This window comes from Vitis riparia, chromosome 18 (genome assembly GCF_004353265.1).
Source record: "Vitis riparia cultivar Riparia Gloire de Montpellier isolate 1030 chromosome 18, EGFV_Vit.rip_1.0, whole genome shotgun sequence".
Classification (NCBI taxonomy): Eukaryota; Viridiplantae; Streptophyta; class Magnoliopsida; order Vitales; family Vitaceae; genus Vitis; species Vitis riparia.
Window position 1 is genome coordinate 6,925,586 of NC_048448.1, and position 23,512 is coordinate 6,949,097.

The 23,512-nt window shown below is 33.3% G+C and overlaps 2 protein-coding genes across 2 annotated transcripts; both read right to left on the minus strand.

The window, feature by feature from the left end:
* Positions 1 to 6,614: 6,614 nt before the first annotated feature.
* On the minus strand, positions 6,615 to 8,703 carry LOC117907340 (1-aminocyclopropane-1-carboxylate synthase 3). Its single transcript, XM_034820844.1, has 4 exons — positions 8,563 to 8,703; positions 7,982 to 8,113; positions 7,674 to 7,834; positions 6,615 to 7,584 (listed from the first exon to the last, which is right to left on the minus strand). Exons 1-4 carry the CDS (start codon positions 8,701 to 8,703, stop codon positions 6,615 to 6,617), a joined length of 1,404 nt encoding a protein of 467 aa, XP_034676735.1.
* Positions 8,704 to 15,937: 7,234 nt separating this feature from the next.
* Positions 15,938 to 21,852, minus strand: LOC117905889 (probable pectin methylesterase CGR3). The gene is made up of 7 exons (XM_034818757.1): positions 21,671 to 21,852; positions 21,023 to 21,186; positions 20,752 to 20,791; positions 20,531 to 20,572; positions 18,921 to 19,295; positions 17,769 to 17,824; positions 15,938 to 16,418 (listed from the first exon to the last, which is right to left on the minus strand). Exons 2-7 carry the CDS (start codon positions 21,143 to 21,145, stop codon positions 16,266 to 16,268), a joined length of 789 nt encoding a protein of 262 aa, XP_034674648.1. The 5' UTR covers positions 21,146 to 21,186; positions 21,671 to 21,852; the 3' UTR covers positions 15,938 to 16,265.
* Between the last annotated feature and the right edge of the window lie 1,660 nt (positions 21,853 to 23,512).

Genomic DNA, 23,512 nt, shown 5'->3' on the forward strand with positions numbered 1-23,512 from the left:
TTTTATCTTCTCAATATTTTCAAATTTTTTCTTAAGCTCATCGAGCTCATTTTGAAGACAATAAATCTTTTTCTTGAGAAAGATATTTCAGTACCCAAGTTTTTCAATATCAAAATATAATTCTTGAAGAACATCTTGAAACTCATTATAGTTAGAGTTGGAATTTACCTCATCTTCATGTTCCTCCAAAGTCATGAAGCACATGTTGGCATCTTCATTTATGCATTCTTCTTCCATGGAGTCTTATCACTTTCACTTTCACTTCATGTTGCCACCATGACTTTCTTATTCTTTTTTGCACTTGAAGATTTTTCTCTTGAACGAGATTTTCTTATTTCTTTGATCTTCTCAAGCTTGATGGACTTCATGCATTTCTTGGTGATGAGATCAAGGTCTTCATTTTCACTCTCTTCATCTTCATCATCATTTGATGAGGCCTTAAATGCTATACTTTTCTCATTTTCTTCAACTTTTTGATAATTATTCAAATTTATCTCATAAGCCATGAGTGACCCAATGAGTTCTTCAAGTGAGAGTTTGGTAAGATCCTGTATTTCTTGAATAGCCGTCACTTTGTTTCTTTTTTCTTTGGTAGAGACATTAAGATCTTCATTCTTTCTCTACTTCGGTGTAGGTTTTTCTCAAGGCTTTAAGTTCATTCACAATCACCACGAACCTAGAAAACATTTCTACAATATATCCAAAATCCTTCATATAAAATAATTCATAATCATGCACAAGGATGTTGATTCTAAACTTTTTAACTTGGTTGGTTCCCTCATGAGTGATTTTTAATAGTCTTCAACTTTCTTTATCCAACTTACATGGTCAAACACGATTAAATTCATTTCTATCAATAGCACAATGTAAGATATAACAATTTTGGCATTTAATTGAACTTTTTTTCTATCAAGTTCATCTCATTCTTGCTTAGGTTTTAAAACCATCACTCCATTTTCTAATTTTGAAGGAATGTGGGGACTATCTTCAATGACATCCCATAGATCAAGATTAATAGATTTTAAAAACCAAGACATTTTTTTCTTTCCAATAGGAATAATCAGTTCCTGTAAAGAATGGAGGTCTATTGGTTGCAAAACATTCAATATGAAATGAGCTTGATGGATTCCATTACCTCTTAGATGGTTAAGTCTTAAACAAGAGGTCTAGCTCCAATACCAATTGTTAGAAAAATTAGACTAATTCAACCTAAGGTAATCAACCTAAAGGATGGGTGAATAGGGTGATGGTCTCTTTTTGCAAATTTAAATTATGTGAATATAAAAGACAATTATTTACAAATATATGATAAAACAATATAAAAATAATTATATATAAAGTAAGAGAGTATGGAAGAGAAAATGCAAACACAAGATTTTTATAGTGGTTCGGCGCAACCCAGCCTACGTTCACTCTCCTCTAGTTTCAATCCAAAGTTTGAGGTTCCACTAATTCAAGGCTCCCAACACAAGCCTTCAAGCAACAATTGGATTATAGTTCCAATCTACCTTAAAAAACACTCTCCCAAGGCTTAATATATTCAATAAATGTTTATGAAGGTTTTGCTCTTGAAACAATGAAGATTGAGGTTTTTTTATAAAGGAAAACAATCAAACTGACCATTGGGGGTTCAACCGGTTGAGTTAGGGTTTGACCAGTTGACTAGTCATTAGCATTTAATGCTTGACAGGTGACCGTTGGACCTCGACCACCCCTTGATCGGACTTCAACCGGTTGAACAAGCATTCTGGAATAGAAAGAATGTTTTTTCATTTTTCGACCAATTGAGCTGAACCGGTTGACCAATTCCTCATCTGGTTCAACTGGTTGAGCCATTTTTGGCTCAACAATCATCCTTTCCAATTTAAAACCTTTCATATAAGTTTGGAAAACATTTGACACAATGTTTTAATTGAAAACAAAAATCATCATATTTTAAAGAATTTAAAATAAAATTACTTTTGAATGATTTTCGTGCATAAATTAATAATGTACGTAATGCATGAAAAACTTAATGCATTAGCAACCTTACAAAAAAATCCTATAATTATTTCAATGTATAAAGGTATATGTGTGTGTGTATGTGTGCACGCTATATTTCAATGTATAGAGTGACCATATTCCATTGTATGTTGTTGAAGAGTTACACTTTTAAGAAGTTATTTTCATGACTATTATGAATGATGTAATTATCAATACCTAATATTTTAATAGTATATTAAGTCTCACATTTTTTTAACAATATCCATGAATTGGTTTTAAATTTTATAATTTTTCTACAATTGTGTCGAAAATAAAAATAAAAATTACATAAGAATGTATGATCATAAATAATTTGTAAGCATTCAAGAGAATTGATAGCATCCATACATAAAATAGGTATGTAACATGCCTTCCACCTAAAGTACTATTCAGTTGTAAATAAATAAAACCAAAAACAAAGACACAATGTTGATTAGAAAGATGATTATAAGGAACAAGGATCTGTTGAAACTCCTACTATCATTAAATACATGCCCACATGAAGTCACCATATTTCAGCTAGGATAATGCTTTAGCTTGTGTAGTTTTGTTTTGATGTAAGAACCATGGAATACAACTTTCAAAAGTAAAGTCAAATATACTGCATGATATAAGTCATGTGTTAATTGCTCATTAGTGGGCTATGGTACTCACAGTTTTGTATTATTCTAATAAAATTTTTTGCACAATTATATCTCATGATTCATAGTTTTACAAGGAATCAAATTCTTACAAGTACCATAAATTTATTTTCATAAATTTATTATAATTATAATTATTTTAAATAGCTCCAAATTTGTTTGCTAGGAAATGTATCTACAAATATTTTTCACACAAATTATAACATAAAAAAATGGTAATAAAACTAAAACCAAATGAAAATCCGAAACATGCTCTAAAGTAAGATGATACTCACTTATTATAAATTTTGTTTTATAATAATTTAATGTTTATTTGTATACACTTTTTATTTTTATTTTTAAAACTAGAAAATAGAAATAATGTTTATATTTAATATTAAAATACTCTTAAAGAATTACCTTGAAAAAATAATGAACTTGAAAAATTAAGATATAACAAAATTTATTATCTCAAATTCTAAAATTTCTAAAACTTATTGTAAAAAAAAGGTAAATATACATTTTTTATACAAAATATTATATTTTTATATCAAATTTTCTAATTTTGAAAACAAGAAGTACATCCGAAGATCGATGGGTCATCGCTACCATCTTAAGTTTGGGTCATTGCTACCCCAGCAATGGGTTAGACCAAAGAATTAAGGAATTTGGGTTTTCCTAAGAACTAGATATGTTGATAGTGGAAGTAATTAATCCTAAAGATCAATCTCCTTAATAATATTGATGTCAAGGATCTTGGTTATACATTTGACTTTGATATAAAGTGATATAATCACCTAAAGTGTGGTTTCACTTGTATGATTTGATGGTTAAACATAAAAGACAAAAAGTTAATCTTACCTTAAAAAAATGGAACCAAACCAAAGTCTTTTGAGGTCAATTTGGTTTGGTTTTTGTGGATCAATTTTGACCCAACTTAATGGTTTTTTTAGTCCTCAACCCAATTGTAGATTTGTGTTTATTTTTATGTTAAAAATATATTAAATGCATTTATAATTAATTTGATCATAATATAAAAACAATGAATTACTTTAATAGAATCTAATATATATATCAAATATCAAATAATTATACATAAGTTTTAAAATATTGATTTAGTTCTATTTTTATTGGTTAAGAGATAAGAAAATCGAAAATCGAACCAATAAGATCGGTTTTCAAAATTCTCAAATTAAACCGACCTTTTTTATTGTTAAAAATTAAACCAATATAATCAGTTTTAGTTGGCTTGAATTGTTTTTTAAATTTTTTTTATTTTGCTTATACCCCTAGTTGTGAGGATATTCTTTTTTTTTTTTTTTCTTTTTTTGTCAACCAAATATGGGTTATGAGGATAAATCTTCCACAATGTTTTCTAATTTAATATGATCTAGATAAGGTAGCATAAAAGTGAAGAATCGAAAGGAAAAGAATTGACAAAAATAAATCATCTATATTAATTTACCTTGGATATAGTATAAAAGATTCTTACTAAAATACTAGTGATTCCTGGAAATGCCTTGATCACTAATTAATTTAGTTTAATCTTATTGTTAACGATTCTAATGGTCAAATCCATAAAATGAATATGGATTGTGGATTGAATAAACTAAAAACTAAATTAATTGATATATTTTATTGGTTTAAGAGATCTATTAGGGCTTTCTAAATTGTGTTTTGATGGTTAAACTTACTAATGGTTCAAACAAATAAAGTTTCAAGTTTTATTGACAATTTTAGAAGAAAGCTCAAAGTACACCTCGGAAATATTCAAATGACACAAAGAGATGGATTCTTAAAGACTCAAAAGGTCTATGAACAATTGTAAGATGAATTCCATAGGTGCATTCGGGATTAAATTGTTTTTCATTCACTTCAAATGCATTCATTCATACTTTATTTTCTTAAAAACTGACATTAAACTCTTACAAAATGAATGAATATGTATTCTACCTCAAAACCTTAGACTAAATCCTTTCCAAAATGTCCTAGAAAGGTTTTTAAATGAATTGTTAAACTTGTTGGAAGGTTAGAACTAAAAAAAGAAGCATTTTGAGCTATTTTAAGCTCAACCAATCACGGAGGCCTCAAATCAATCAAATCGATTAGAGAACTAATTAGACTTTCTCGATCAATGACCATCAAACCTTGATTAGTGGAACCCTTGCTCAAAAAGGAGATTAAGGATTGTGAACATAAGTAAGTTTGTCAAACCACTATAAAAGCATTTGTATCTCTCTTCTTTTTAATCACTATTCATTTGCTTCAATTGTTGTTTGTTTATAATTTAAATTGAATAATTTTAAAAAGTTTTTAATCACCCAATTCACCTTCCTCTTGGGTGTTTTAATCACAACTGTTTTCTAAACTTAAAAACCAAGTTTTGAATACAAATTGATCTTAAACTCAAAATTGATCTAAGATAAACTTTGATTCTAAAACCTTAAATTATATAATATTCTCTCATGTAATGACTTCATCATTAGATTATAAAACTCTTCTAATGCTTTTGTTTTATTTATTATTTTTAAAAAATCTTTACTAATTCTCTTTTTTGTTATTCATTTCAAAGTAAGGTTTTATTTCTTTTAATAAATAATTAATCTTTTAAACCTAAATTAAGGTTTTATTTAACTTAACAAACAATTAATCTTTTTAATCTAAAACAACACAACACACAAGCTTTGTTTGGGAAGTGTTTTCGAAAACATTTATAAAAAAAACAGTTTTTAAAATTGTTTTCTAATGTTTTTATCTTATTTTTTACGTAAAATAATTATTATAAAATAAATTAAAACAACTAAAGGTGTTCTTTGAAAACACTGTATTTTCCTATTTTCTATTTGTTAAATTTGTTTGTTTTTTTTTATTATTTACTCCAAAGAACAAAAAATTGCTTTAAAGAATAGTTACCAAACAACATCATAGTATTAAATTTAAAGGAAGAAAACTTAGATAATATCTCTTGGTCAGGACTATCACCTATTTAAACTTTAGTATTTTAATTGTAAGATAGATTGGTGGTTACTTGACCATAATCGAGAGTCATGGAAACATACCAAAATAAGCAACAAGTAGTAAAGATTTTCAAAGTATGTCATAAATGAATAAGAACAGAGTAGCTCAAAAGCTCCTTAAACAATAGAAACAGTGAAAATACAGAACAAAGGGAAGCAAACCCCGAAAGAGCAAGTTGGATACTTGAAGTGTGAGCAATCTAGAGTGAACTTCCCACGCAAAAAAAAAAAAAAAAAATGATCTCAGAGGCCCAGCGTGAAGACATTAGATTTGTTCTGTAGACCAAGAAAATGACTGGACGACAAAAACTCCTGTGAGCACCAAAAGGGTAAAAAATTGAGGGAAGAGCCACTAGACATTAAATTGGCTTCATCATGGTTAGCATAGCGAAGGAGTGGCCATCTGGCCATCCTTACCGTCACGCCATGTGGCAAACCCATAGTGAAGGCACAAAATTTGAATAACGTTTACAAATTTCCCAATAAAGAGCGAGAAAAAGTGGGCAGTGTGGGGCACCTCATTCCCGATGCTCTTTAACTAAATGAGTCTCATTCCCATATAGATAAGAGGATGGCCTTGCCCATTTTCAGAGTACCAAAATACAATGCAAGATGTGCCATATGGCATCCATCGTGAATGACATACATTATAAATACCCCGAAGGGCACCAAGGAAAGGGAATAAAAAGATACTACTGAGAAATTAACGATTACATCAACATGTGTGGAAGACACACTAAAACTACCATTTAATATTGGGATGGGGCCACCATTGAGGATGGACCAGACATTGTCCGGACAATAGCGTGGACAATTCAAATTATAACTAGTGGGTAAAAAAAAAAAAAAAGGAAAATAAGGCGGAAGCTTGTTTATTAGTTTGTGAAACCAGTGTGCTCTGAGTAGCGTGACTGTGAGAGGAAGTAAGAAGGTTAATTAGATGTTGGCGCAGTCGTCAACGATCCGGTTCACGATCATAGGAACAGAGATTGAGAACCCACTTGGAGAATGACCTTCTTCTTGAGTTACAGCCTGAATCTTGGTGGGTCACACGACCTCGCCTGCACTGCTGGATTCTCTCTGCCAAGGCCTTGATCCGCTGCATCGATAGGTTTAAGGTGTCTTCAGACATGTTTGCGAAGCATATTCTAAACCACCCCGGTTCGCTGCAATGGCAAGACGCTCCTGGAGAGATGTTCAACCCAGCTTCACGTAGAATCTTCTTCCAAAGCTCCATTTCCGCGTCAAATGTGTTAGAGCTCAGAAGGTGCCTCATGTCCACCCAGCAGAACAGCCCGGCATTGCTCTTCAAACACCCAATTCCCGCGTTTCGCAGGGCCGCAACAATCATTTCCCGCCTCGTTTTAAGTCTCTTGCGATTCTCTTTCAGGTAATTCCTGGTGAACTTTTTGTCCGACAGAATTTTCGAGAGTAAATACTGAGTTTGGGAAGAAATGAGGCCGAAGCTTGACATTTTGGTCGCTGCTGATACTACTGTTTCATTGTTGGAATAAATCATTCCGACCCTAAATCCAGGAAGGCCTAGATCCTTCGAGAGACTGTAAACAATGTGAACGCGGCTCCAGAGGTCGGTGTCTTGAAGCTTTCTGTCCATAAGAGCTTCCATGATGCTTATGAAACTGGGATGGTCGAACACCGTTCCTGAATAAATTTCATCACTTATTATATGGATTTTTTTGGCAACAGCGAAATCGATGAGGTCGTTGAGCTCGTCACGGCCCATTGTGGTGCCCAACGGGTTTGAAGGATTGGTGATCAGTACTCCTTTAACATTTAAGCTGAGTTTGTGGGCTTGTTGATAAGCTTCTTCCAGTGCACATTTGGTAACTTTGAAGCCATTCGAACTCGAGCAATGTATTGGAACGAGTTCAACTCCTGTTCTCCATTTAAGATCCCTATCAAACCTGTCAAAAAAACATAATTATGTTCTAGTTTCTAGAAGGGTAAGGTATCATATATAGTGGAGAATATGCACCAAATTTGTACTACCTACCCAGGGTAGTATGGAGTGGGAAGGAGGAAAGCATCGCCAGATTCGGCAATGCAAAACATTAACGTCTCATTGGCTGAGGTAGCCCCAGCCATCAGAACAAGTTTTCTGGGATCAAAATTTACTTTGTTTCCTCTTATTTCTGCCATGAACTCCACCAGCTCCTGCAGTAAGTACTAATATTAGTCAAGCCAAGTTTGGACAACACCCAATGAAGAATTCGACATAACTGATCTTCAGTTAATACAAGGGCCCAGTGAACATTATTACAACTATCATGAGATCTAAGTGTGACCAGTTTAGGAAATTACATTCTTGAAATCGGGTAAACCATGATAATCTTGGAAGAGAGCCAGTTCTCGAAACACGGATTCCCCGTTTTTTGTCAACCTAGCTGCATCCTGGTTACTTGCTAGCCATGACTCAAGAAGGTCGAAGGAGAGCTGCAGCAAATATTATGAATTACTTTACAGCACATATGAAAAATACAGCATACTGCTTTTAAAGAAGAACGAAAGTTTCTTTTCGAATTTTTGAGATTTTGAGGAACAAATAAGTAATGATGGAATCATGGGCGCCCATCTCGGGCTGTATGTGATCCATCCAGTATTCAGTGGCACTATACTGATGTATGGTTTCCCCAAGTCCAGTGTAAATTCACTTTGGCAAGTGAAATATCAAATGGGACGAATATTGTGCCTGAAAAACACAGAGTTGCTAGCTTGCTAGCTCGCTAGCTCGAGATTGTAATTTCCTTTTGGCATATATCAGAAACAATAAAGGAAATGGAAGCAAAGATCCTACAACTAAAGCTGTTTAAAAGGTTCAAAGTTTTCACAAAAACTTATTACTTATAGCTTTTCTGGAGAATACAGGTGTAAATATTGCTCACTTGGTTCTCGGCTAGACCCATCTGAATGATCCCAGTTGGATTTTGAACGTCATCATACGCATTCTTCTCGTACTCTTTCCATCCTAGGAAGTAGGAAGAGTCTTCCCCATGTGCATCGAGCCTCGCTTTCCTGGACAACATGATTTTGGTGCAATCCACCTAAAGATTTTTAGAGAGAACGCTACACTGCAAGCTAGCTTAGCTTGCTAGAAACTTGAATAGAAGGCAGAGAGAGGGAGGGGGGAGGGAGGGAGGGAGGAGGAGAGAGAGAGAGAGTTTGTATGGGAGGCTCTTACAATAAACGTTGTAATATAACATTTATATAGGCATGGGAGGTGGGGTTCAGGAAATGCCACAATGAAACACATTCCGACATACGGATTAAGAGACTAGAGGGAAAATATTAATTCATAGTCTCATAGATTTGCTTTTCTTTTTCTTTTATTTGTGTTTATTTTTGCTGAAGGTGCTGAGCCTTACTTTCAAAATTTCTACTTTTAGTTGGTAAAAGAGTCACTTTATGATGCATCACATTACGTAAGTTTTGAATGCCAATATACTTTGCCACTTGGGCCACGTTCCTTCTCCCTAGCCATCTCCCGCGGTGGTCCACAAACCATATGATGACTTTTTCTTCTGCAAGCTCGGACCCCGGACTGCACCCGGGTTTGCTTGATGCCAGTGCCACTCAAATCAAAATTTCCTGTCGGCCATCTTTTTGTTATTGATTCCAAGTGTTGAAGACAAATTTTAGGATGGTCATCCAATAGCAAGATAATCGATCTGTTCAAAATACAGCACCATACTGTGGTCACGTAATCAATTCCGATTCTAATCTTCACATCATTTGTCATTTACTTATGACTTATGAGTAGTTTCCCGAATCAGCCCATGTAATGACTTTAACCATTTAAACATTTTTTTTGTCTTAACACGATCATTCTAAAAACGGCTTTCCGTCGACCATCCATAAAAGCAAAATCAAATACGCCAATTGTCAAATAGCATGATTTTCATGGAAATGAATTCTCTCCTCCTGTTATGTACTCGTTGAATTCTCCGCCTTCAACAAAAACGGTTGATCTTGCATACAAAAGAATAGTTCTGATGAATAAGTTATTAAGAAATCGTATGAAAAGCTTTGAGGTGATTTTTATGAGGATAAGATCCTACGTATCCTGATTGTGTACGTTGTTTGTGTTGCCTTTGGACTTTTAAAAAAAGGCAAAATTAAAGAAAAATAGATGTACTTTTTCTGTAGTAACGGAAAGCAGAAAATCATGCGGATTAACCTAAATTTAATGAATGTCACAATTGATCTATCCTCAAATTCCTCATCAACCAGGGGCAGTTGGGTTTTACTAGGATTAATGATTTTATTACTCTTCAAAAAGCATTCATCCTAGCCAAGAGGAGAAATTAGGGAACCAGGCGAATTTTAGTAGTCATTTAATTTTTCACCAAATTTGACGACAGCTCACGAATCTTGTATTATAGCTATTCATTTTTCGGCACTTTCATAGTGCCCCCATTGCCCACTCGTTAGGGCATGCCAGGACCACTCAGTGCCCCAGGTAACCCAACTTCTATTATTGGAAGACTTTCACATAAAAAAAAAAAAAAATCAAATCAAAAAAGATTGTTACTTATGGCTCATGAGCTACACGATTTCATAGGACCGCACTCAAAATTTTGGAGCATCATCCATGGGCCGGTGGAGGTTGAAACAGTGTTGCTAGCTACAATTTTTATTTTTTATTTTTTTTTCGGGAGGTGGAGATGGGGGTGGGGGTATCTTTGTTTCGGGATCAGAGTCAGGCCTTCACTCACTATGAGCGATTTGGATTGAGTCAGAAATTTCGACAATGCAATTTTGTTTATATATGTTTTCACATTTGGCAATAATCATGGCACTGCTTTCCTTTCTTTTTGGCTTTGAACCCAGCTTTCACCACTGTGACTTTAGTTAGGTTCTTCGTCTTTCACTTGTAAGTCGTCGCCTGAATGATTTTATCACTAGCAAAGTTTGGGATCATTAGCAGTGCGTTGTCTTTTCATGTTCACTCTTCAAGCTTAGGAGTTTGTCTGCATGGCCCCCTTTGAAGGGACCTGAGTTTTGTACATATGCCAAGTGGTGAAGAAACGCAAGATAATTGGCCTGAAACGGACTTCATTAGCCAATAAAAATGTCCAAATCACTTTGTGTGATGCATCTCCTCAATTATTGGTCCCCAACAATGGAGCTAAAGTGGGTATTAATTGATTGCTTCCATGGTCTCTTAAATGAAAATTTCTACCAATAGGCTGTAACCCCCTGGCTGGAAATTATGAGACCCCAACCTTGCAATTTCAGAGTGGGCACTGATGGGGGATTGAAAGATTAATGATCATGACACAAAAAAATGTGAAAACTTCATCCCATGAGAACAACAAGGTAACTTTATCCCATGGGTCACACTTAAAGTTGAACGATTATATAAGCTCTAGCAATTAATATTCCTTCATTCCACCTAATTTAAATTTATTTTCCAGGACCTCCAAAGAAGATGAATTTGGATGATAGGATGATCTTAATTAGGAATGCAAAATTAAATTAAATTTCTTAACAAAATAATATCGATCTCAATGTGAACAAATTCTATTTTTATATATTTCTCCAATTGGCTTATGAATAAATATATCAACTTTGAAATTCAAATTATTTTCTACAGAAGGAAACTGAATGAAAATAACTTCATAAAGATATCTTTTGGAATAGGCAATTTGCAATTATGAAAAAAATTCAAAAATGATTACCCTCTCAACAGTCAACATAACCTTTTAATTATTCAACCAAATGAATGGATAAAAATCAATGTTGGAATGCATGATATGACAAAAAGATTCAATTATCAGCCTTCTTCCTTTCTTTTTTTAGCAATTGACTGAAATATATATAGATAAAATAAAGTCATCTTTTGTGAGCACTTCATTTCCTAGCTCATATAGTAAACCAAACTCCAGCACCAAAAATAAAATTTTAAAAAATATATATATATTAAAAGAAAAAAGTTGAAAGACACTGTCAATATAAATGTAAAGTAGAGATTTTTAAAGAATTATACTTTTAAAAAGTAGTTTTCAAAAATTACTTTTGAAATTCAATGTTTTTTGTGTCTTATTGTTTCTGGTTTGACAAGTTTCACTGCAATGGGTGTTTCCATTTTAAGGTGTGATAGGAGAAGAGAAGATAGAATAATTGGGGGGAGAGGCACATGGTTTGTAGTGGAAGAAGGTTGATTAGTTCATGTGGAAATCCCCCAATTTAGGGTTTAGTGACCCATCCACACCCTCAAAAACATCATTCCATTAGTTTATGTGACCCTGACAGTCCAAGTCCTTGGGGGACAGCCAACATGACGCCCATTTTTGTAGCCATGCATGCCTCATGGCTTGCACAGTAGCCCTCCCACAAGACACACACATGAGACTCATTGCGACCTTTGTCCCAAAAGAAGTAGGGCCCCTCCCCCCACAATTCCTATGTGCTAATTCATTCATTCTACACAGTACACACCTTTCCGAAGGCCCCAGGCAGGTCAATGAAAACTACTTATACCTACTCACAAGGGGTAGTTGACAAAAATGGAATGTTTTTTTATTCAATAGAAACTTTTTAAAGCTTTCCGAGATTGACTTAACCCGTCGAATGATCTACAGAGAAGAGTGATATTGCCTGCAATTTACTCACTTGTACTTTGGGAAGTCGTTTCCTGTGCTTCATCTCAGGAAAGGAAGTGCAGGGAAATGAATGCCACCCATATGGAAGTTGTGACTTGCATTTCTTTTGTGAAAGCGTGCTCGATGAGTCTGTGAACGCAGCACCGTCAATTGAAAACGAGCACAACCAAGTTTTAAAAGCAGTGGAAAGTTCAAATTTTGTTCATTATGATTTGCATGACCAATAAATTCTACCAGATTAATGAGAATTCCAGCAAGGTGAAAAGTCAAAAAAGAGAAACTGTCCTTGTTTGAGAGTTACACTGGAGATGAATGCATGGTATGTATGCAAGTTTTAATTCTTGAATGGGTGTCAGAATTTATACTAAACTTTCCTTTCCCGATCGTTTGGAGCTGCAGTATCCCTGACTTCGATTTAAAACGGACCCTGTATTTTCTGCAACCATGTTGAAATTTTCGGCCACGATATAAACATTATGGTACGAAAATGACCGGCCACCAGCCACCGCCCACCAGCACTCTTCTCCATTCCAGGACTCTGTATAAAAGGAAACCTTTAGAAAATGACTAAGAAAATGGTTTGCTTTATTATCCGCGTGAGGAAGATTTGATACATAGTCAAAAGATGATTTATTAACCGCTGGTCCTCTAATATCTCTCACAGGAAATGTACATTCTCTTTGACGAAAAAAAATTGACTTATGAACCATAATGGCAACCGTGGAAACCTAGCTAGGTATTCAAGAGGGAAGACTTTACACTCCCATTCCAATAGCACTAGGATTTTGAATGGAATTGTAGAAATAGTCGGTTGACAGCAGCAAATCTTAGTCCAGGTTCATTCAAATTCACTAGAAGGGCCTCATGTGACGTATACATGTGATTGCAACAGATAGCCCAGACACAAGTGGTGACGGCCGAAGCAAAAGTGGTCGGTGACACCTGGGTCGGCGGTTGTGCTCACCGGAGCAGCCCAGGGTGGTATTGGTGTTTGCAACATGGCAGTATTTGGAAGCTACGTACATTTAAAAATATGTCTTGGGAAAAGGTGTACATCAATGTAGATTAGGTTATTTGTGTAAATGCTGATTGATATATATAAATAAATAAAAGAATCCCCGACAGTGTTGACCGATTTGGTCTAAAACCAATCACATTGTGTGGAATGATCCAAATCTATATCATGCACAGACATAGGCACTAATTAAAAGAGACAAACAAATATGTTGAAGGTCCCACTGAAATTGGATTGGCTCATCTCTGTGGGGGACAACCTGCTGCCATGGCCTGGATCACCTCTCATATGGAAGATATCTAGTGATGGGCAAGTTTTAATAATTTGCTTCGCTTATACAAAGGAACAACCCCAGGCCAATTGGGCCATCCACATTTTTGTCTTTCTTCCTTCTTTTTAAATTTTTTTGGCTTTCTATGGAGACATCTTCAGCCTCAAATGAAAGCGATTTTTTGTCAATTGGTTTTTCACTTTACAGTTTTCCCTGTTGGAAAGCTGAGAGGATTGGTTTTTTTATTAGAATAAGAATCACCAAATCTATCTATATACAGTATGGTAGAGCACAGGAGAGTTGGCTACATAGCTCCAACAAAGATAGGATCAGTCCATCAGATATGGCAATTCCTCTCTGTATCTCATAATCCGAGTGTAGCTTATGCCATGACATTTCAAAACTATGATTCTACACTAACCAATATTCATGAATCATAATTCGTAACCAAGTTGTTGGAAACTGAGACAAGGTTTTTCTGACTTGTGGTGGACTGGACACAAGTCCATGCTCATCACTGAACCTGATGTTGGCAGGCTAGACCCAATAGTACTCCAATCAAAACACTAACTACTAGAGGTGAAACTAGGGTTGGGTTGGGTTGGGACGCAACCCAAGCTCAACCTACATCAATTAACATTGAGCACCTAACTCGTTGACTTCTAACTAAAATGTTCGATCCAAGTTCAATTCATCCTTATTTTTTCAAACTTAGGTTAAGATGAGATTAGAACTCAAGATGATCAAGTTAATATCATACTAGACAGATTGTTCGGATTATATTAGTCAAATTGGATTAATTTGAATGACTTATAATGACTTTTTTTATTTTTTATTTTATATATTTGTACCAAAATTTAAATAGTAAATAACTTGTCATTTTAATATAATTAAAAAATATTTATCTTTCTATAATATATATATATATATATATGAACTAATTTAATTCACCTTTTTGAAGGTTTTAGTTAAATACATTTAATTCTTATAGATTTGAAATTTCATCATATACCTTTTTTATTTCGAGTACAAGAGAATATAAATAAAATATTAAAAAATAAAAATAAAAAGGTATTTGATAAAATTTCAAACCTATAAAAGTTATATATATATATAGTTAAAACTCCATGAAAATGAATGAAATTAACTCATATATATATATATATATAAAAATTAAATTTGATATTTTTTTCTCCCAAAATCATTTGAAAGAATATGAAAGGGATATTATTATATAAAATAATATAACTTATAAATATTTGAATATATTATTATTATTATTAAATACTTATTGCAAGTTCCAATTGACTATAGGTTGTCCCACGTTCGAACCGTACGCTAACCCAAATTGAAATTTTTTTTCTACCTCAAGGTCAACCCAAATTATGAAGAAATATATATATATAAAAAAAAAACTGTCCAACTCCACTCAAAATTTGGTTGGGTTTGGGGTTGGGTTCAGATGGATTCAACCCGTCGAAATTGAAGCCCACGTGCAACTCCTAGACTTCAATGCAAGTAGAGAGGTCAGAGCACACGCTAATCTTAGATGTCAGCTAAAAAATGATTACTTTGAAAAATAGAATATTTATTCACTGCTGTGCAACCGTGGGAGCAATTATTCTGACTGGAACTTAAAGAGTTGAAAACCGACCAAGGTAAGGAGGAGGAATTATTTCCGCTGAAATATGCCATACGAACTGTCTTTAGTTGACAAGTCTTTGGGGATGCCATATTTAGTTTGGTCACATTTCGCCGCAAAATTCCAATCAGGGAATATTGTTATTCATTGTGGTCAGAAGAGAAATGACAGAGAGGAATCGGTTAATTGCCTACAAAATGAAACATACCAGTGGCAGTTGAAGATGAAATTTGAAAATTAAGCTAGGATGTCACAAGAGAATTTGCACTACCCTTGTTAGCAATGTATTCATCCAACAATACTAAAGTACTAAGTTCAAATTCAGAGTAGTTGTAGGAGATCTGCATTGTTAAGAGGGGTCACGGCTCAAGCACCAACAGATTCCTATGGATGCTGGTTGCAGCCTGGGATGCAAGCAGAGGAAGAGTGGGTTAGCACCAGGCCACCTATTAGTGAGGCTTCTGAATAACTTCGAAGACAGCTTACTGGAGGGTAGACAATCAGAAGCCAACCAAAAAAATTTCATTTTTTTTTCTTTTTTTAACAGCTAAAGCCCAAACACAATATTTTTGACATTACAAAAACCTAACTTCATTCATGATAGTGAGAACTGCTTTTGTTGGATAGTGAGAACAGAGAGTTCCAGGTTCTCCTAATGGCATCACTCCTTGACCCACAATAATGAAATACGGATAGAAATATATCATGAGAAAATGAAGATCTTAAGTTCAACTCAAACCAGGGAAAACCACGCGTGGAAATCAATAGTACTCTTTAACAAAATTGTTTCTTACAATAGCCAATGGACTGAGCTATGTTTATTTAGCTGATGCACTTGGCAGAGGGCATTTTCATTCATGCTTTACTCTCAAGATAAAAAATTCAGTCAAAGAATATCATATATGATAGGTTACAAAAAAACACGATGTGATTATGGTCAATATCTAACAAATTTAGATTGTCTAACGAGGAGCATTTCCGATGAGTGCTGAAGATGGTTTTCATGTACTTGCACCAAGGAGCCTCAATAGTGATGAAGAACTAGAGTTACTATGTCAATTGTAAGACTTGAGGTGGAAAATTTGGCAGCTTGGGTTGTATGAGCTCTTTGTTATAGCTGGTTCGAACTTCTTGATGGCAGCTTCATTCTCTTCTAAGCTAGTCTGGACAAAATAGCGTACCCACCAAGACGAACTCCTCAATTTAGCCTGCAGAAGGGGGAAAAAACTGAAATATGTTCATTTCCACTTTGTACAAGTACATGAATATGAGAAATGATGACAGAGTTTACTGGCAAAGCCATGCAAGAATAGAAAATATCTAAGCAACATTAGAATAAGAACTTCAAAAAACCGGTAAGCTCAAATATATAACAGTTGAAAGATCTATCTAAACATATTAGCTGAACAGACTGGTTGGTTGTTCAGAAGTTTGAGATATTCTGTCAAGGAACCTGGATGTTTCTTCTTTTGGAGGGACTAAAAATGAGATGTTAAGGAACTCAAATTCTCAAAATTAAGAGTCAGTTTTTATTTTTGAACTATCTGCCATCTTCAACTCTACTTGAATCTAACATATGAAACTATTGATTTGTAAATTGACAAATCTATTATCTCCCATTCACCATCCCAATGGCATTGGAGACATGTCCAGAAAAAATTTTATTTATATGTTTATTTTTTTTGTGCAACCTTTTTTATCATTTTTCTGTCTTGGAATTGAACTGGAACCTCCCACATCCCTACCTCAACCCCTTGCCAGTTGGACTATCCCTCAAGGGAAAAACATTTTTTTTTTCTTTAGCTTTCAAAGGCCAAAAACTTATCCCCCAAATGAAAATCTTACCCATGGTTGAGATGCAATGTTCCAAAAGGCAATGAATCAGCAAAGACCTTTTTTTTTTTTTTTTGATCAATGAATCAGCAAAGACCTTAAACAAACAAAACATCTTAAATAATTAAAGCATAAGATTTTGTAGCAAGAAAGCAAGAAGGGGAGGAAGGGAGGGTTGAGAAGATTAAGCACAAAAACTATCTTTGAGAGGATTAAGCACAAAAACTATCTTCAGACACAACTAGTCCAAATAACCACCAAAAGGTATACATGAGACTTGAGAGAAAGAGAGAGAAGAGCAAGGGGAACACAAAAGTTATCTCCAGATACCATTATAACAAATAACCACCAAAAGGGACAGCAGATGCACCTTTCCAAAGGAAATAATTGAAGACCCAGTTAAACCAAGAAAGCAACCAAGTTACAAACGCAGAGTATTGAAACTTAATTTTTCTCATTCAATGGTCGAGCTAAAAGTTCAGTACTTGCTAAGAGACACAAACAAAATAGTGTTAACGCTGCTTCTGATTAAAGAACTACGTATAATAGGATTTATATTGCACTCATGTGAACTTGTGAATACAGAGCAAAAAATTACTGAAGTCTGAATACCACGTCTAATCATAGAGAGTTGCACATGGTGGCATTCAACATCAAGGTTAAAAAAATAAAAGTAAAAAAATGATCAAACAACAAATTACGAACTACAAGTAACAGCCACTTACCGGCCGACCAAATTTGGATACTTCTGCAACTTTAGCTCTCTGTTGTCCTGGAAAACCTACATTTATAATTGAAAAAATTGTTAAAAAAATGCTCATTTTTCCAATTAAACATAAAATTAATCTTAGCACCAAAAACATTGTCATTAAATTTTGTGTTCTTGACCATAAAGTTGGCAGAAGTCTCTCAAAGAACCAAAAAAATGTTTCATATTTGCAATATATCTTCCAGTATATGCATGTGAGAAACGCATACAAACAAGTAAAAACAACAGGTTTCATATTGGGGGAAAATGGGAAGAAAATACCAAAATCAAGCCTAACAGATTGCATAGGGGGTACGATTCTCTTACTTCAAATCTCAGTCTTAGCCCTGTTTCTTTATCACATCCTAAAATTTCATGGTGTATACCTAGGTGCCAAATGTTTTTATAAAGCCATAGCATGTATATAATCACAGAAATGCTTTTGTACCCTTCTTTTATCACAGAAATGCTTTTGTTCCCTTCTTTTGACATTTCTCAGGGTTTACAACTCAATTAAATAAATTAATGAACCAAGATAAAACATCATTAGGCACACCCTCTCAAGCCTCATTTGGAGAACCATAAACCAATCTTAAAATGTTACTGGATGTTTCAATCTGTTTAGTGCATTTGCTCACCTATACAAGATCAACTACAATTGCAAATCATAAGATCATATTTTCCACCTCATTTCATTCATAAACATGAAAATTGCTAGTTGGTCTTTATCAGGGATGTGAGAAAAGAGGGCAAAAGAAATGGAGAGGCATTAAAAAATTTCTCTAGCACCCATGTCCAAAATTTTCTTCTTTTTTGCACCTTTTTTTTGGGGGACTCCAGAAATTTATCAAACGGGATATGTGGTGTTGACATTTTGAATGAACTTTGCAAAAGTACATCAGTTTATCATCTTTATAGACATTCAATTGCATTCATTATGCCGGATGATCTAACAAAGAACAATTCTGTGAGTCTGAGATTGCAACAGAAAGAGTAAGAAAATAGCAAGTATCTGTAAAAAAAAACCCAGAAAAAGTTGGGGCAGGGGAGGAAATAAAGATTCAAAGGTGGATCAAGATGAATTATGCATGAAACTTTTAATCTGGGAGATAGCATAAGCTTTCCTTACCTGCAAAAATAATAAGACCATCAGCTGAAACCCTTGCTAAATCTGGAAGGGTTTTGTTGAGGTACTTTGGGGACAAGTAATCCAATGCATCCGACACAATCACAAGAGAAAAAGATTTTGCCCTATACGGAAGAGGAAACTTAATATCAGCCACACGTACAATGCCTTTGTGCACCAGACTTTTACAGTTACTATCAGCTTCCTCTATGTCATATGGTTCCACACCCCAGGCTTCAGTCTCCTCTTCTTTTAGCAATTTAGAAACAATTGAACAAGAGTCTGGGCCAACATGCAAAACTTTATGCATGCTGTCACCATAAGCTTTCTTCAGAAATGGAATTGCCCTGTGAACTTCTGCAGTGCATGAAAAGTCGCCTGCATATATAGGATAACTCACTTCTAATGAGAAACTGGTAGATTAACATACATAATAAGAGAACGATATATCAAAAAATATATTCTAACAACAACCACAACAATAATAATAAGAATTTGAAATACTTGAATGTGAGGATATCTTGCAACTTTACCATCCATAAACAGGATTACAAACATCCTATTTGTCATTTCACCAAAATCAGTTCAAAGAAACAAAATGCAGATGCTCAATAAACACCATGCAGTCATAAATTTTGTTGATGACTTGACAAAGTTTTCTTCTTAAACAACTGCACACAAAATTGAATTTCTTAATGAACAGGATATTCAAGACATTCTTTTTTGTGTGCAGAACTAACTGCTTCTGATGAGAATTCTAGCCAGATTTGAAGTCACCAGTACACTGCAGGGTAGAATCAGCAGCTGGTTCGGTTTTTAAACTTAGAAATCTAACACTACATCCTTGCTACAGAGGAACCAGTGTAGTTATACTCCTACAAATCAAAAGCCGTTCTACAGAAGACAATGTCATGTAGCTTATAGTCAGGCCAATTTAAAAAGCATCATTCAGTAAACTGAATTAAGATGTAACAAATATCTCCAGCACTATGCTAATAAATTTCTTGTTATCCATAAAAAGAGAAAAATGTAAAAGATATCCCCACCATATAACATTCTTCTTAGCAAGAAAACTAACACAAGTTGCAGCCAATACAACAATCTGGATTCTGACCACTATGACAGCAAGTGTTCAGACTAGGTCTCACCTAAAATCCACTCATGCACTTGCTAAAAGAGGGTGAAACTAAAAACATTGCAACCAGAAGAGAGCATAAACACCTACTTCAAGGGCTATAAAGAATTCAATGAATCTTTTTCCACTGCTACAAGAGTAAAAAGTCATAACAATGACATGCCTCAAAGAGAAAACTCAATGACTCCAAGAACTGATAATCCAGAGAAAAGGACCTCTAAACCCAATAAGATAAGCAAACACAACTAAAAATTGACTGTTGGTGTTATTGAGCCACATATCAACAACATTAGCTTTTCCTTAATGTTCCAAAGAAATAAATATAATCCGTTAGAAATATTATTATGAAGCCAATTCATATTGATTATCGTTTATCACCCCCTGATAAAACAACAATCCACAATGACATCACCTTTGTATCATCAAATAATATAGAGATCAGAAAGTATAAAATCCTTCGGAAGTTAAATAGAACTACCTTGAACCCTGCTCACAGCCTGCTTATTACCGCCAAATGAACCTATCACATGAAAAACTCAACTTGAGCCAGATGCATGCCACAGATATATCTCAAGCAGGAAAGAAGTTATATCCCAAATCCAGGTAATGGAATACTAACCACAAAAATTATATGATCTTTTGTTATATCTAACATACATGCTGGTAAACTAAAAATATTTTGGTGAAGTAAATACAAACCTGAGCCGCTATATGAATACCCAATAAGAAGCATTGCTCCCTGGAAATTTCCCAAAAAAAATAAACAATTGTAATTAGAATTAACTGATCAAGCACAAGCCAATTAGTCTTCTTTGTTTATTTTTGTAAAGTGATGACTTTCTACAAATGTAAACATTAGAAGATAAATATAGTGCTAGCACATGTCATTATTTTTAAAATTGACAAACAAGAGTTATGTAACGAACAGATCAATTGCAGGGAAGAAATAGTCCGTGGAAATGAGAAGTACCATGATGAGAAGCCCTATAGATAAAAATGGGGAAGCGCGTGATTTTGAATGCAAGGAGCCTATAAATGGAAGAGTTCCGCTGCCTGCAAAGCGTCGAGAGGGATTCACTGGCTTCCTCGACATTGTATAAATATATTTGATGTTGATTCTACAAAGATATCATGCTAGTTGACACCAAAAAAAAGGAAAGAAAACAAGCGAATCAGTCCGCCATCATGCAGAATTAATAAGTTTATAAAAAAATCAAATGACATTACAGACGAGTAGAGTAAAAAAAAAAAAAAACAAACAAACAAATAAGAAAGTGCGATAATTGAACAAACACATTGCCGAGAAAAATTCAGATGCTACAGAACGTAAAGGCAAGGTAATAATCTGAGCTAAACACAAACTTTTAAAGCCATTTCAAATTCAACTAATCACATTCTAAGCGCATTTGTATTGTTTCCGCTAACAGATCGTGTAGAAACAAACCAAACAAATTTCCTTTCTCCTAAACGTATTGGATCAAGGCAGGCAAAACATCCATAAACGGATACATTGGATTATAGACTTCCACTTTCAATCAATTAGCCACCAGAAGCACAAGTATGGTAAAAGAATTGCAGACTTATTCACAAAATACATATCAAAAGATAGAGGGGGGACCAGAGAATAAGCGCTGAGAAAATCGCGTTCCGCAACATGAGGCGGTGTCCAGATCTGTATTTCTGTCGTGAGAATTGAAAAGGAGGATGAAAATGGGAGGTCGTGGACTCGTGATTGAGGTTAATAAGATTCTGTGTTCATTCCAAGTGGGACTCGGAAGCGTTTGTTCCGGTGGGGATGCGCACCATGATTGTTGCCATGGACGTGTCGGCGCTACTCCTACGTCCTACACTTCCCTGTTTCGTTGAAATTCATGTCACATTAGTGAAATAGAAATCTTATTCAATATTTTAAATATATATATATATATATATATATATAATATTTTAATTAAATTATATCGTTAGCATTAAAATAAGAATTTAAAAACGGAGGGGTGGTGTATAATAAATACAAAGCGGTGTTTGATAAAACTGAAAATTAAATATTGAAAATCTTAGTATAAAATTATAAATATTAAATTAATAGAATTTAAAAATGTTTTGTATATTATTAAATATAAGTGTTCACCATTTGATACTAAAAATGGTTAAAGTTTTCAAATTATTGCATTTTATAAATTTAATCTTATAAATATGATATGATATATTTGAAAATTTAAGTATTATAGATGATACATCAATAAAATAAAAATATAATATGTTACATTTTTTATTTTATTTTTTTAATATTACAACTACTTTTTTATCATCCATTGTTTCAAAAGTAAATATAAATAAGGAGAATTCGACATAGTAATCTGTTTTGATAATTTTGGAATAAAATACGATAAAAAAGAAAAATTATATCAATAATTCATTTAATAAAATAATAAACAAAAGAATTATAAATATCCTTCAACTTGAAACCCTTGACATCTAAAATATTTAAAGTACTTTGTTTTTTTTTTTTTTTTTTGTCGGGATATTTGAAATCTCTAGCAGCCACATTAGTTGTAATTATTAGTACTTATTTTCTAAACCAAAATTTTGGATTTTTAAAACCAAAATACTTCTAAAAAATATTTTCAAAACAACATTTAATATGTTTTTTATATTTTTACACTAATTTTTACATTTATTTAAAAAAATCATAATTATATAATAAGAATATATATATATTAATTTTAGATTGATTAATCATGTTTTTTGTAGTGAGTTTGAGGAAGATAGAATATTTAATTTTTAATCTGAATTGCCTAAAATAATAAAAATAAAAATGATGGAGAAGGTTTAATCATTTTTTATTTTTTATAATAAAAATAAATTTATATATATATATATTTTTTTTTTTCTTTTTTCAATGCATTGGGTGAAAAACTGATGATATTAATATGTAATCTCTAATATTATTACTTTTATTATCAAATACGTATAAAAATATATTATAACTACAAATGAATATAATTGTATTATAACATATTATAATAAAACCTAATTAAACAAATTTTACATTTTTTTTATTGAAATGGTAATTTTGTATAATCGTATTATACTCTTTAACATACTTGTATCATGGATCAATTTTAAAATCAAATGAAGTATTAATTTAAATTTACAAGATTCGTAGTATATATATATAATTAAACAATTTGAATGCATTTAAATAATTTAAATGCATCGAGTGAATGATGTTAATACATTAGAAGAACGTGTTATTACCAATGCCAATTTTGTCATAAAATATAGATATGACATAAATATATTATATCTACAATACAAATAAACTAATATTACAATATATTATAATATAACTTTTTTTTATTTGCTATATTACAAAAAGAATTGTCATGTGTTATTCAATTTATATTTGTATGTTTTTTAATTAATGAGTATTCGTTAAAAATAATTGTTTATTTTATTA

What these genes read in the sequence shown, in the direction of transcription:
- LOC117907340 (XM_034820844.1), bottom strand. Translation starts at nt 8,703, where the DNA reads ATGTTGTCCAGGAAAGCGAGGCTCGATGCACATGGGGAAGACTCTTCC. An exon ending in GTTTACCCGATTTCAAGAAT is followed by an intron (nt 7,835 to 7,981) that starts GTAATTTCCTAA and finishes TACTTACTGCAG; the next exon opens with GAGCTGGTGGAGTTCATGGC. An exon ending in CCCACTCCATACTACCCTGG is followed by an intron (nt 7,585 to 7,673) that starts GTAGGTAGTACA and finishes TTTTTTTGACAG; the next exon opens with GTTTGATAGGGATCTTAAAT.
- LOC117905889 (XM_034818757.1), bottom strand. Translation starts at nt 21,145, where the DNA reads ATGTCGAGGAAGCCAGTGAATCCCTCTCGACGCTTTGCAGGCAGCGGA. An exon ending in CTATAGGGCTTCTCATCATG is followed by an intron (nt 20,792 to 21,022) that starts GTACTTCTCATT and finishes GGAAATTTCCAG; the next exon opens with GGAGCAATGCTTCTTATTGG. An exon ending in GTATTCATATAGCGGCTCAG is followed by an intron (nt 20,573 to 20,751) that starts GTTTGTATTTAC and finishes TTCATGTGATAG; the next exon opens with GTTCATTTGGCGGTAATAAG.